The sequence below is a fragment of the Melozone crissalis genome, unplaced genomic scaffold (assembly GCF_028551555.1).
Source record: "Melozone crissalis strain CALT ecotype California unplaced genomic scaffold, PUWL_Pcris_2 ptg000008l_1, whole genome shotgun sequence".
Taxonomy (NCBI): Eukaryota; Metazoa; Chordata; class Aves; order Passeriformes; family Passerellidae; genus Melozone; species Melozone crissalis.
In genome coordinates, this window is record NW_026535786.1 from 15404997 (window position 1) to 15417667 (window position 12671).

A 12671-nucleotide genomic window follows, 5' to 3' on the forward strand; every position below is an offset into this window, starting at 1 on the left:
TTGTGAGCCACAAAGAGGAGAAGCGAACGCTTTTGGAATTTTTCGGGTGCAAAAACATTCAGCAGCTCTTTTTTAGCATGTTACTTTGAAACACTGCTGTGGGACCAGACGGTGCACAAAAGGAAGAGGAGGAGGAACAGCTACCCAGCAGCTCTGCTTTCCAACCTCTGCAGCACCCTTTGTGTATGACAATTCATTTTGAGCGCAGGACGGCTGGGGAGGGTGGGGAGTGGGGCAGGATGAGCGCAAACAGCCCCTCCTGGGACCAGGCTGTTCTCCAGCCTCCGGTGTGTGATGCTTGGAAGGAGATTACAGAGGAAGCAGCCTACCAGCTGGCCAGCTGCATTGTCCTCCTGGGTTACATGGGGGGAAGTGGCATCTTTGGGTCCCTCTATATCTTTGGCCTCCTGGCCCCAGGCTACTTCTGCTACGCTCTGTGGGGCTGGCTGAGTGCTTGTGGGCTGGACATCTTCATCTGGAACATGCTGCTGGTCCTCACCTGCTTGCTTCAGCTGGCTCACCTGGCGTACCGGCTCCGCAGAAACACCATCCCAGAAGAGTTTGACCTCCTCTACAAGACCATGTACCTGCCCTTGCAGGTGCCCCTGGAAGTCTACAAAGAAATTGTGAAGTGCTGTGAGGAGCAGGTGCAGTCGCTAGTCAGAGACCAGAATTATGCAGTGGAGGGCAAGACGCCCATCGACCGCCTCTCGCTGCTGCTGTCTGGCAGGTAAAGGCTCCCCCATCTCTGAACAAAGTCTGACAGCAAACTGCTGTGGCTTTTTGTTGTATTATCACCCTCTGTAGAAACTGGGGTGAGGAATGTTTCCTTCCTCTGATAAGGATCTGAGATATGCATCAGTTTGTTGGGGAAGGGGGAAATTTGCTTTTCGGGGTGTTAGTTTTGTTTTGTTTTTCTAACTTAAGGGTATTTCAGGGAATGGTTTGCAGACTCAAGCTGTGGGCAATGAAGTGGAGCTCAGCCTTACCTGTGATACTTTTGATGAATCCTTACCCCTTTGTCTGTCATTTTGAAGTGATCTTAATTCTGATGGAAGCAGACTGGCTCTGAGAATGTGTTTCTCAAGGCAGGAGTGCAGTGTATCTGCACCTGGGGGTACCAGGCACACCTTTGTGATGTGAAGAGCTGTGTGCTGAGTGTGCTGAGGCCTCAGTTCACCTGCTCTCCCTGGCCAGCAGTGTTCAGGGAGAAGTTCCTGTTCCCAACACCCCAACACTCAGGGCTTTGACATTTTTCACTTTGAGCACCATTTCCTCAAAAGAGAGAGTATTTTCCTGCGGTGGATCCTACCTAATCAGGTGTCTTTCTTTCCCTGTGCTGTCAAGCATTTATGATACTCCTTCTTCTGGACCACCAAGGAGAACCTCAGGGACCTCTAGAGAGTGACACTGGAGATTTGATTGAATGATCAAGTATTGGCATTTGTTCACCTGAGATCTGCTGCCTTAAGCAGCATATCCACTTAACAATTTGCAAAATCCAGATGCGTACAAATAGCAATAGTGTTGGCTTCCAGTCTGCTGCCAAAAACTTGGCACTAATGTTACATAAGAATGGGAAAGGAAGATGATCTCTAAATAGTAGCAGTGCTGAGCTGCAGGAGGTGTGTCCCACAAGGATTTTCCTTTGGGAATACAAAGCATCACCTGGGGCTCCTGTTTTACTGCAGTGGCCAATCCTCTCTGGTGAGGGAGTTTGCTAAGAAGAATGGCTGACCTTCCTTTTTTTGGTGTTGATCCCTTTTCTAAGATGTGTTAAGAGCACCCTGGGTCCACCAGGATATTGAATGGCAAAGCACTGGAGGTAAATTTGGTATGTGTGTTTCCAGTAGTGCTTCACCTTACCAAACATGTCTGGTGAGCATCTGGCTCTGAGGTTTACTGAATCAGTAAATAATATTGCTGGGAAAGAGTCTGTGCTGTCTTGACCTGCACTGGATAATGTGATACTACCTCTGTGGGCATGAGAGTGCTGCAACAGACAGTAAGATGGTGATGATGGGTAGTTGTTGGGCTCTCTTTTGCAGTGAGAAGTATGCATCTTGGCTGGTAAAGGATGCTCCATGGAGGTGGGAATGCGTTTACTTTTCCTAGTACCCACTCTATTGCCTTGTGAGGTCCTTGCTGACCCTGCAGAGAATTGCTGTTATGGTGCTCTTTCTTAAACTGAGCAAGTGGGGTCTTGGAAATGCAGAATATGCCTAGATTAGGAAATGTGCCTTACAATCCATGACCCTTGCAGACAGCACTGCCAGGTGATTAGAAGCCAGAGGTGAACAGTCTTTTAACTCCTGAAGGTAAGAATTGCCTTTGTGCATCATACAGCAGGGGTACACGGTGACAGGAAAGCAAGAGGCCCCAAGTCTGGTGATGCAGAGCTATGAATAGAACTCCAGAGTGCCCTGGCATTGTCCTTGCTTCAGGCTTCTCTGTTCCCACAGCAGAGCTCAGTGCACGTTTGACCTTGACCCTGGCAGGAAATTGTAGCAAAAGTAGGCGAAAGGGATACTCAGAAGGCCAAGAGAAAGTGAGCGTTAGTGTGCAGCAAACTATGAGCTCTCAGGGTGATGTGTGAGGAACCATGGGCAGTGGGATTTTGGGGGATCCTGAATGCAGTGACTTCCCAGTACCGAGACTGGGAATGCCCTCATGCAATCCTGGAGACAGGAGGAAGGTACAAGCACCAAGAGCCACAGGATGGCTTAGAAGTACCTAGAAAGCAGCAGTCCTGTGGGCTGAGAAGTCCTGGGTTAGCATTGCACCTGTGAGGGCTGTCTTTGTAGCAAGGAACAGAACACAGATGGAGTATGGGGAAGTGGCAGCAAATCCCACAGAGAAAGAAGGGATAGCCTCATCACTAAAGCACCTGCAGCTGTCCCAAGAGGGTATGAGACATCTGTGAGACAAGTATTTCTTTCCTCCCTGGTGGGACACACTGTTTGAGCTATCAGATTTATGTGACATCTGTTTTGTGGCCTAAGCCTGTCTGCCTCACCTGTCCTCTGCAGGATCCGAGTGTGCCAGGACGGACAATTCCTTCACTACGTCTTTCCATACCAGTTCCTGGACTCTCCAGAATGGGAGTCACTGCGACCTTCTGAGGAAGGAACTTTCCAGGTAACTACAGCTCAGCTTCACTCCTTGATGCTTTGCTGCACATCTGAGAAGGTGGTAGAGAGGCCCCATTGTGCCATTCAAAGCTGACCAGGAATACTTTCCTCCCCTTCCTGGTGGTTTAGCCAGCACAGGATTGTGATTTAACCTTTTTTCCTACCTTGTTCTGAAGACCTCAGGGCATGCTCCTACTGTCTGCTGATAGGAAGGAGGGTGGAGCATGGTGCTCCTTCCTGTTTATCAGGGAATGGAGGTGTCAGACTGCCAGCTCTCTTCCCTAACAGCGTTCTCCAGTACCTGTACCGATGCATTTGCCCTGCATGCTGCTAGCAGGGGGCATTGTCCTAGCATCAGGATGGCAGCCGCGACAATGTGCAGCAGTGATGTAAATCCACAAACATCCTGTCCCTCACAGAAGTTTCTGATGGTCATGTGTTTTGGGTGGAGAAGCAGAGAGGATGATTCACACCCGAATATGGTTCTTTCTGAGCAGAAAGATCCCCTGCTGAGAGGCCAGACCAATTCTCATTTGCAGTAACGGAAAGGATTTTGGCCTTGCTGTCAACACCCCACAGTGTTTCTTTGGCTTTCCTTCTGGAAAAGATTACTTAAGCCTACATCTCCGTGTCTTTAATGCACATCTCAGGATGGCCTGATACCTGTCAGAATGTCAATCCTCATTATGTCAATTAGGGCATATGAGGAGGGATCTTGCTAATCCCTTGGGAGCATGGGAGGGTCATGAGGGAATGATGCTTTCTCATGAGGGTAGGTAGCCCCAAGCAAACTTGGTTAAACCAGGGCAGCTCTCCAAATCTGTTTTCCTAGGGTCTGAATTTGGCTCACGTGTGAAAGGTTCATGGTGATTGCTCCTGAAAACAGTGCCATCACCAGTGATTATGCTTGTAGGAGATAGCTGGCAATGTGACTGTGGCACAGGGCTACAGATAGTGAGCAGAAATAGGGATGTTGGAGCAAGATAATGAAGTAGAAAAGGCAACAACAGCATGGCTGTGCTAGGGCTGGTGTATCTCATGTTTTGCACAGGTCTTCAATCTGGCAGCAGACTGCTGCTAGCTCCTGGGCTGTATTTGCCCAAGAATCCAGCAGAGAGAGTGATGGGCTACGGGCAGGGAAATGGCAGACTGCAATGGCTGACTGCAGGCATGCAACCTGCAAAGACATCCACAGCATTTTCTGAGCTGATTTCTGTGGAGATGAATGTTCCCAGACCTCCTGAGGCTCTTCACCTGTGGTGCATTGGACAGCCTGGGAGCAGGCTGGGGCTAGGCTGCACCAGCCCTGCCAGCACCACACTCTGGCACATCTCCTGCTCTGCAGGACAGGGCTGGCCAGTGAGGTCAGCCGTGCCTGGCATCAGGATGGGGAGGTAGAGCCCTAGGTAGGGAAGGCCATATGCTGGAAATGCCTAAACCCCAGTGTGCTTACAGAGGAGCAGAAGAAGTAGCTGCTGTGTGAGACCAGTAGTCACCAGGTGTCACTTGACCAGTCCATGTACCTGGAAGGACCTTACTCTTGGTGGCCATGCTAATCATAGTGATGTGCTGCTTTTGGCAGCTGTTTAACACACTAGTCCCTCTCACCCAAGTAGCTAATAAAACTCTGTAACTTCTCTCAACCTTGTCTTAGCAACACAATAATTTGGTTTAAAAAGTGCATGTTGGACTCTGGGTCTTTGCTGGAGGAAGGTGTGGAAGGTTTTTCTTGCCTGAAGTTTTTCTTGCCCCATTGCTCTCTGGATTGAACAAATTCAATTCTGAGCCCACTGAAAAATGGCAGAAGCATGACTTAGACTACGAGAATAGCTGCCTTCCTTGAGCTTCTGCTTTGGCTGATTGCTTCCCGCAGGACTGTTGGGTCCCAGTGCCTGAAGGAGTTTGGTTTCAGGGCTGGCACTTTCCCCCAGAAGGCTGAATTACAGGCTCTTGCTGATGCCAGAGCACTTGTGTCAGGGGGGACTCAGGGTGAAATCTGTCTTGCTGTCCTGGTTGGGTGGCAGGTTTTCTTATTGCATCTCAATCCCTCACAAGAAGGGATCACTTTTGATCACTGCACCAGAGGTTGGTTAGGAAAATGAGATTCCAGTCATTTCAATTTCTGTGTGACCCTTCTTTTTGCTTTCCTGGCCTGGGAAAATTCTCAGGTTTTATCTCCTATATTTCTTTCATCAGACAGCTGTTTGCAGGGCAATGGCATCAAATATCAAACCCAAGGACACACACACGCAGCCAAGCCATGTTCAGCTTCCCAGTGGCCCTCTGCCATGGCGGCTGACCAAGGAGACCCCTGGGCACAGAGTGAAAGGGAGCCCCCGGGATATTTTGGTTCCGGCACTTGTTCACATGCCAGTGTCTCCATTACACTCGGATGTTCTTCTTTGGCCCAGGGCAGCTTGACCCTTCCTGCATTTCTTGTCTTTATTATTATTATTTGTTATTATACACACTTACATACTATATAATGTTTTTGACTGAAATTGTTCTTGTCCTACACTTAGGGGGAAAAAGGTCTCTCTTTACACTGGCAAAACCAGAAGGAAAATGAAATGTTCTCTAAAATCAATCCGATAAATCCTTGGGAGTTTTATACATATACATGAACACAATAAAACCTTTTATTTCCTCTCTCACTGAGCTGTGCTGCAATGTCCTTCAGGGCCATTCAGCCCTACAGAGTCTAGCAGAACTGCTGAGACAGGATGTCCCTCAGGCACAGGATGATCAGGGAAGCCTTTCAGGTGGTCCTTCCAACACTCAGGGCCTTCTTGGATCAGGGCCTGGGGGGCTCTGCAATCCAGCAGCACATTGGGTCAGCAGCCTCCCCCAGGGCTCCTTGCTGGCAACTCAGGCTGGTTGGGCAGGCAAAAATAGCCTCCTCTGTAGCATTTCTGAGGGATAGGGATGTCTGTGCTGCCCTGTTCATTTCAGCTCCATCCCTCAGACGTAGATAGGGAGCATCATCTGAAAGCAAGAGGGTGAATCATAGCCATCCATGTGGCTGGGTTAAATGAGGATGTGCTACTAATTGCATAGGAAAAAGGGGTCTTTGCCTTCTTAGGAGAGGAAACAGCATCAGGTAAGGATTTATCCAGTCATTCAACCAGGACAATCTGGCTCTCCAGCCCCACCATTTCCAAGGAAAGTAGGATTCGAAGGGTCTGAGGGCATTCCCTGGAGTGAAGCCCATGGCTCCAAGGTGGGTGACCCCGCCCAGGCACTGGGATTTACTCCACTCACTCCCTGCCCCACAGGTGACGCTGACAGCCGAGACCGACTGCAGCTACATCACCTGGCCGAGGAAGAAGCTGTATCTCCTCCTGAGGAAGGACCGCTACATCGCCCGCCTCTTCTCCTCCCATCTGGGCTATGACATCTCGGAGAAGCTCTACTCCCTCAACGAGAAGCTCTTCGCCAAGTTTGGCCTTCGCTTCGACATCCGCCTGCCCAGCCTCTACCACGTCCTTGGGCCGGCCTCCTCGGAGGGGGAGTCGGAGGACTGTGAGGAGCTGCTGCCGGGCCCTGGCCAGGCCGGCGTCTCTGAGGCGCCGCCGCAGCCGCCGCCGCCACCGCCGGCCCCGCGCCCGCGGGCGTCCCGGCCCGACAGTGATCTGCTGGGTGAGGACTCCACCAGTCTTGTCTTGGAAGATTTTGCTGAGTTGCCGGGGTCTTTTATGGACTATGTGAGCGAAGGGGAGTATATGAAGTGAGGGCACTCCTGGCACGGGCACACCTCACCCTGTGTGGGACCCTCGCGTAAGTACCCACTTGCAGAGCAAGTCTTTCCCGTGCTGCATCTGCCTGGACAGAGCGCTGGACCCCCTTTGCCGTGGGTTTGCACCTCTGCGGTGTTTTTTGGCCCGCTGCCCCAAGGAATGCCAGAAGGTGGGCTCAAGCTATGTGCTTTTCCTAAGGAAAAGCAGCAGGGCAGAAGCTTGACTCCGGGCACCAGCTGTGCTGTGGGGTAGAAGGGTCAGTAACCTGGCCATAGAAAGCTCTTCCCTGTCCAGTTCTCTCCCCATCCCTGAAGAGAGGCAGAAACACTGAAATGGTGTCCAGGCTTATACCAGTGGTCACAGAGACAATGAGGTAGAGCTATGCCAGGAGATAGTCCAGTAAATACTGAGCTGAGCAAGAGCTCTGCAGGTGAGAAAGCCCACATCCCAGGTGATGCCAACAGGACTAGAAACAGCTCCAGGGTTTATAGCAGATTGGTAGCAAGGAATTGCTATAACCCTGCAAGTATTCAGTCCGGGCAAGGGGACAAAGCTCAGAGTCCTTCCTCTCCCTGCCCACCACAGTTCATCCCAGCATTAGATCTGTCCTCCTTGTTTCTGCTGAGATTCTGATCTCTGCCAGATCAGGAAGATGTTGAAAAGTCTGCCCTGGGTGGGATAGGTCTTTCCTCCAGTCACCCTAGGTGGACTGACAGGCTAAGCATTGTTTTAAGATGCCCCAAACTCTGCTTTGCAGTGAGTGGGAATGAGATACTCTCTTCCAAAATACCAGCTCCTTACTCTACAAGGGAAAAACGTTCTTGTGCCTGGTGGCTGTTGGAGCAGAACAACAATGCAGGCAAACAGAAATAGATGGGAGAGTGGCTTGTGCTTGAAATTCAAATCCAAGTGGCCAAGAGAGAAATTCCAGCCTGAGCTACTTTTAGCCAGCCACTGCATGCCAGCTGCTACACACCAGCTGCAGACCCCAAAATGTGCATTCCTGCTGCCGCCCACAGTAATCCAGCTGCCAGGCCCCAAGCTTGGGACTGGGATTTCTGTCCTAGAAGTGACCCCTGCATGTGTCTCAGTTGGGTCTGCACAGCAGGAAGGAAGTTGCAGGGCTGGGCTGCAGCTGGGGTGGCTGCCTTCCATCAGGCAGCCTTGAACAAAGCAACATTGCACCCTGCTCTTCTCTGTGCCTGCTTGGGCCTGTGCTGTGGACCCAGTGGCAGGGAGCATTGGCTCCTGGCAAGAGCCCTGACAAGTCTGCAGTATCCTTCATATTACCTGGGATAGGAAGAAAGTGACCCGGGAAAGAACAAGTGTATTTGTTTGTGGCTGGATCAGATAAAGAGCTAGCAAGAGTTTTGATTAGGGTTTTGTTGTTGGGGTTGTTTGGTTTTTTGTAGTTGGTTGTTGTTTCCTTTTTTAGGAGGCAGAGAGAGGAAAAAAAAAATCCACATTTGTTCTAGGAATGTGAAGCCCCTGGTTTTTCTGGTAGGCTGCTGGAGATACGAAATTGCAACTTTTTCAGTCCTTACTTGGGGAGGCAGGAACACTGAATCACTTATGAGGCATTCTTCATCCTTGCTGTCGGAGTGTCTGTGAAAACTGCAATCACAAGTGAATGCAAGTAGTGTTGTGAGCACAGCAAAGTCACTTTTCCTGTGCTTTGATTCTATTTTGCCTTCTCAGACGGAGGATATCCATTCCAGATCACTGGTAGAATTCTCCTGGTTGATCAAGCTCAATAAAACCAGAATTTCAAATGCAATAAAAAAGGAAGAAGGCAAGTAACATTGTAGCTTTTTTGGAAAATTTCCACCCATTTTTGGCAGTGAGGCAATACTGTGAACATACACACAAGGGTGTGTGTGTGTGTGTGTGTTGGGCAAAACTTTGCTACACAGCAAAAGGCTATTCTTTCTTTCACACAGTCCTGTTGTGAGCTGGAAGCTCTTGTCTTTCTAGATCTTGTGACAGAGACAAGAGTGCTGCTATTGGCAGCAGAGACCTGCAGTAAAAGCCAGGTTTGGCTTGTATTTGAGGTGGGAGAGGAAGATGATCTTCCATGTCCGTCAGTCAGGAGACAATAGACAGTGTGGTATTTGAATTTTTAAGGTAATTAGACAAGGAATCCAAAACTGTGTTTAGTGTGCTCATAGTGGTGGAATGAGAACTTCCCTGTTACCCTACTTGGCACTTGTGTGTCCTAACCACATCACATCCCATCACATCCCATATCACATCCCAGTGGCACAGCAGCAGTTGTCACATCTGGACAATATTCCACAGTGACTTGAGTGCCTCACCACAAAAACTAGTGATACAGGGGAGGCTGCAGGTTTTCACTCTGTCTAAAAACTGGTCACAGCTCAGCAAATAATCTGAGCAGGTCTGCCATGGCTCAGGTAAAGCACTTTCCTAACTTTTTCCTACATCTGTAATAAACAGGGAAATCCCCTGCAGTGTCATTCTTCATCCCTGAGGTCAGAGCTCCCCTGGGGCTTTCCCCTGGTCTGTGCTCTCATCTCCTTTCCCACTAACTCCCAATGTGGGTAATCACCTTGCAGCTCTCTAAATTCCCCCTGCTGAAGCGGTTCTGTGGGTGATGTTCTTTTTCCTTTTCTGTCACTACAGCAGCCACCTTGCAACACTGCTGTTCAGGAGGGCAATTCTTGAATGCCCAAAGTGCTACAAAGGTCATGCACAAGAAAACATTCATGGAAGATATATTGGCCTACTATTCATGTCAGTTAGTTCCTTGAAAGCGTTTCTAGTCTGCTAATGAGTAAGGTGGACTGTGATATCCACTGATGAGCACATTCATTCTCTAAGGAGGATGCTGCCTGTTCGAAGGAGGCAGGTTCAAAGGTTCTGTTCACTACTTGCTTTAACAGTATAGTTTAGCTTAGTGCTCCAGAGGAAACTAAGCTTTATTCCTTGCCAGGAAATTTAAACAACCAAGAGCCACCTGCTCTTTCTCCTGTTCATACTACATTTTTTCTAGTTTGTTGCTATCAAGTGCTTGCAGGATGTGTAGCTGTTGCTACCTTTTTTTTACAATTACATCTTGGGGCTGTCTTTCTATTTGGTGGGTGAGATGGGTGGATGGATGCTTGATGGTCTGCAACTTGGTATCTAAGTTAGTAGTTAACGTTTTGTACATGCTTTGAGAGCAAAAGCAAAGGAGCTGTGGGCTTTGTTTAACCAATATCGCAGAAGCTTTGTGGAAGGGTTTGTTTTTGCCATCTCAGAATGGGTGCATAACCCTGTTTCCTGATTTATCAGTTGTTGAGGAATTACATAGTTTTGCACTTTTGCACTGTCATTTAGGAGAGGAGGGGAGAAGAACAGGTAATGGTGGGCTCCATGAGGTTTGTGTCTTGGAAAAATTTGAAAGTATGGTAGTAATGGTGTGCTCTCTTTCTCTCTCTCCCTCTCTCTCCCTCCCCCCTCTGTTCCCTGTTCCCATTTTCCTCCCTCCTCCACTGATTCCTTCTGCAGCCTCTGAAAACCATCTCCAGAGCTCTCACCCCCTCTGCAAAGGACGAGCCCCTCTGGCTCCCACTCAGACCCCCGAACTCTAGGGAACAACAGGCTGCTTTCATCCCGGAGCCCCTCCAAGGGAGCAGATGCTCACACAGGTTTTTGACCAGAGACACTCTAGCATGCAGAGACGTCTGCCAGCAGATATCTACACTCAGGAGCACATGAAGCACATGCTTAGGACTGCAGTGTGACACTCCAGCACCTCCCACCCCATGGCTGTTCACCAGAGCTGCCTTCCCCAGCGTGCTTCCACGGTCTGTTTTCTAGTCCTGCCTCTCTGAGGTTGTCAGCAGCTCTGTCACCAAAGTGCACCAAAATCCTGCAAGCAATACCAGCCTGCTTGCAGAATCTGTGTTCCTTTTGATTCAATGATTCCCATTAAAGTCAGAGATGAAACTACTGGTGTTTGAGGATTTGAAGAGGGAGAAAACAGCTGGAGGGAGGGAGGGAGGATTTGAAGAGGGAGATCACTTGAGGTGATCTCCAGGCACAGAGTGGATAGGGCAAGGGGAAATGGGCCTGACAGCTTTGGTAAAAGGCTTGCAATGGAGAGTTTGATGATGTGCATCTTGCTGAGCATCCACTCTAGTGAGACCAGAAATGACTTTTCCAGGAGTTAGGATTTCGATTTATGACAAGCACAACTTCTCAAAGAAGCTGGTGAAAAGAGACTTCTGGTTGGTTGTTTGCATTGATTCTTGAAATAAGAAAGAGGAGGAATTGAGATTGGGAACAGGTGTAGGAAAGAACTCTTTTTTTATGTGCTCGAGGTGGGTGTGACCTCAGAGTGCACAACATCAAATGAAGAAAGTAATGGATACAAAACATCTGTGAAGAGTGCAGCCATTGGTAGGAAGGACAATGCCTTAATGAAAATAGTGTAGAGATAGAAGGCCTCTTCCAAGCTCGGCTGCAACAGTATTTGTCTCCTGAGCTTCCCCAGCCATTTTCTCAGTCAGATAATTAGAGGTACCTGTGGAAGAATCCTCTGTCTCACAGAGCCTGGTGCAATCAAGTTGAGCAGTGGAGAGCCTCTCCAGGGCAGGTATTCAGGGAAAGAGCAAGGAATGTTGGTCCTTCCCTCAGCACAGGGAAGGGTGTCCTTCAGTGCCTCATGGCACAGCCATGCTGGGGCACAGCCATTCTGCCTGTGGGGCTGGCTTTGTGCAAGCCCTGGGCTGGTGGAGGCAGGCCCACCTGCCCTGCCCTGCCCTGCTCACACAGGGGCTGTGGCCCAGCCTCTGGTTTGGCCTGTCTCACAAGTCTCAGCTGGGAAAAACCTGTGCCCTTGGGATCTGGCACTCTTGCCAAGGGCCTCTGGAATGGTGGGTATGTGGGATCTGTACTCAGCTCCTTGCACTGCTCGCCTTTGCTGCCACACCAGGGCAGGAGAATGGGGCTGCCCCAGGCCTGGGAATCATCCTGCTCATGGTTGTTACCATGCTCTGTCAATGCATTGGTGCTTCAGCCTGACCCCACTGCCTTTCACAGCTCAGAAATGTCTGCAGCAGATTGACATGGGAGCTGCTGGGGTCTCTTCTGCAAAGGAGCTGAAATGTGCAGTGGAACTGGGTCCATCTGTCGAGGTGCTTTATGCACCTGGCTGAAGCAGTGGACCAGGCTGGGCTGAATTACACACTGCCCTTCACAGGTGTCTGCTGAGCTTATATTCCAGTCTTCAACAAGAAGATCCCAGGAAACTCTTCAATCATGGGGCCAACTAACCTGGATCTCTCTCAGGTTGTCAGAGTCCAGCTCTATCCCCCTCCCAAGTGCGTGTTGGAAATGGTGTTTGTTAGCTGTCCTTCCAAACAGCCATGAGGCAGGGCCCAAAATCTTGGATGTGAACTGAAAGCAGGAGCTAATCCTGCTGTGACACTGTCTAGTGGAGCAGGAGTGACAGCTCGTGGCAAATGACTTAAGACAATTCTTCAATGCTTTTAGCATGTCCCTCATCCCTGATCATGGAATTCCTGGTGCACTTTTCTATCTCTCAGTGAAGACAGTACAGGGAACCAGAGAAAATGGTCAACAGAAGATGTGATTTGTGGTCAGAAATTATGAAAGACTTGTCACCTCTTTAATTTGCATACGTATCGTGGTGTGGAAAAGGTGTGGGTGTGTTGTTTCATGCATCCCACTGTAATCTTTCACCAATTATTTCCAGACTTCAACTACTTTTTCAGGTCTGAATGGCTGTGCTGAGCTCCTGGGATTCATTTGTGGTAGGTGACCCTATGGCTACAGT

At 49.5% G+C, this 12671-nt stretch overlaps 1 protein-coding gene across 4 annotated transcripts; it reads left to right on the forward strand.

Annotated features, from left to right (window-relative positions):
* The first annotated feature begins 224 nt into the window (after positions 1 to 224).
* POPDC2 (popeye domain containing 2) lies at positions 225 to 10461 on the forward strand. Of its 4 annotated transcripts, XM_054269981.1 has the most exons (5): positions 240 to 730; positions 3030 to 3138; positions 6407 to 6849; positions 7148 to 7177; positions 10413 to 10461. In XM_054269981.1, the coding sequence occupies exons 1-5, from the start codon at positions 240 to 242 to the stop codon at positions 10459 to 10461; spliced, it is 1122 nt and encodes a 373-aa protein (XP_054125956.1). The 4 variants fall into 4 exon arrangements, with proteins under 4 accessions (XP_054125955.1, XP_054125956.1, XP_054125957.1 ...); XM_054269982.1 differs by lacking the exon at positions 7148 to 7177 and having other exon boundaries at positions 6407 to 6770; positions 10379 to 10461; XM_054269983.1 differs by lacking the exons at positions 7148 to 7177; positions 10413 to 10461 and having other exon boundaries at positions 6407 to 6613; positions 6787 to 6810.
* Positions 10462 to 12671: the final 2210 nt, after the last annotated feature.

What these genes read in the sequence shown, in the direction of transcription:
- POPDC2 (XM_054269981.1), top strand. Translation starts at nt 240, where the DNA reads ATGAGCGCAAACAGCCCCTCCTGGGACCAGGCTGTTCTCCAGCCTCCG. An exon ending in TCGCTGCTGCTGTCTGGCAG is followed by an intron (nt 731 to 3,029) that starts GTAAAGGCTCCC and finishes TGTCCTCTGCAG; the next exon opens with GATCCGAGTGTGCCAGGACG. An exon ending in CTGAGGAAGGAACTTTCCAG is followed by an intron (nt 3,139 to 6,406) that starts GTAACTACAGCT and finishes CCTGCCCCACAG; the next exon opens with GTGACGCTGACAGCCGAGAC.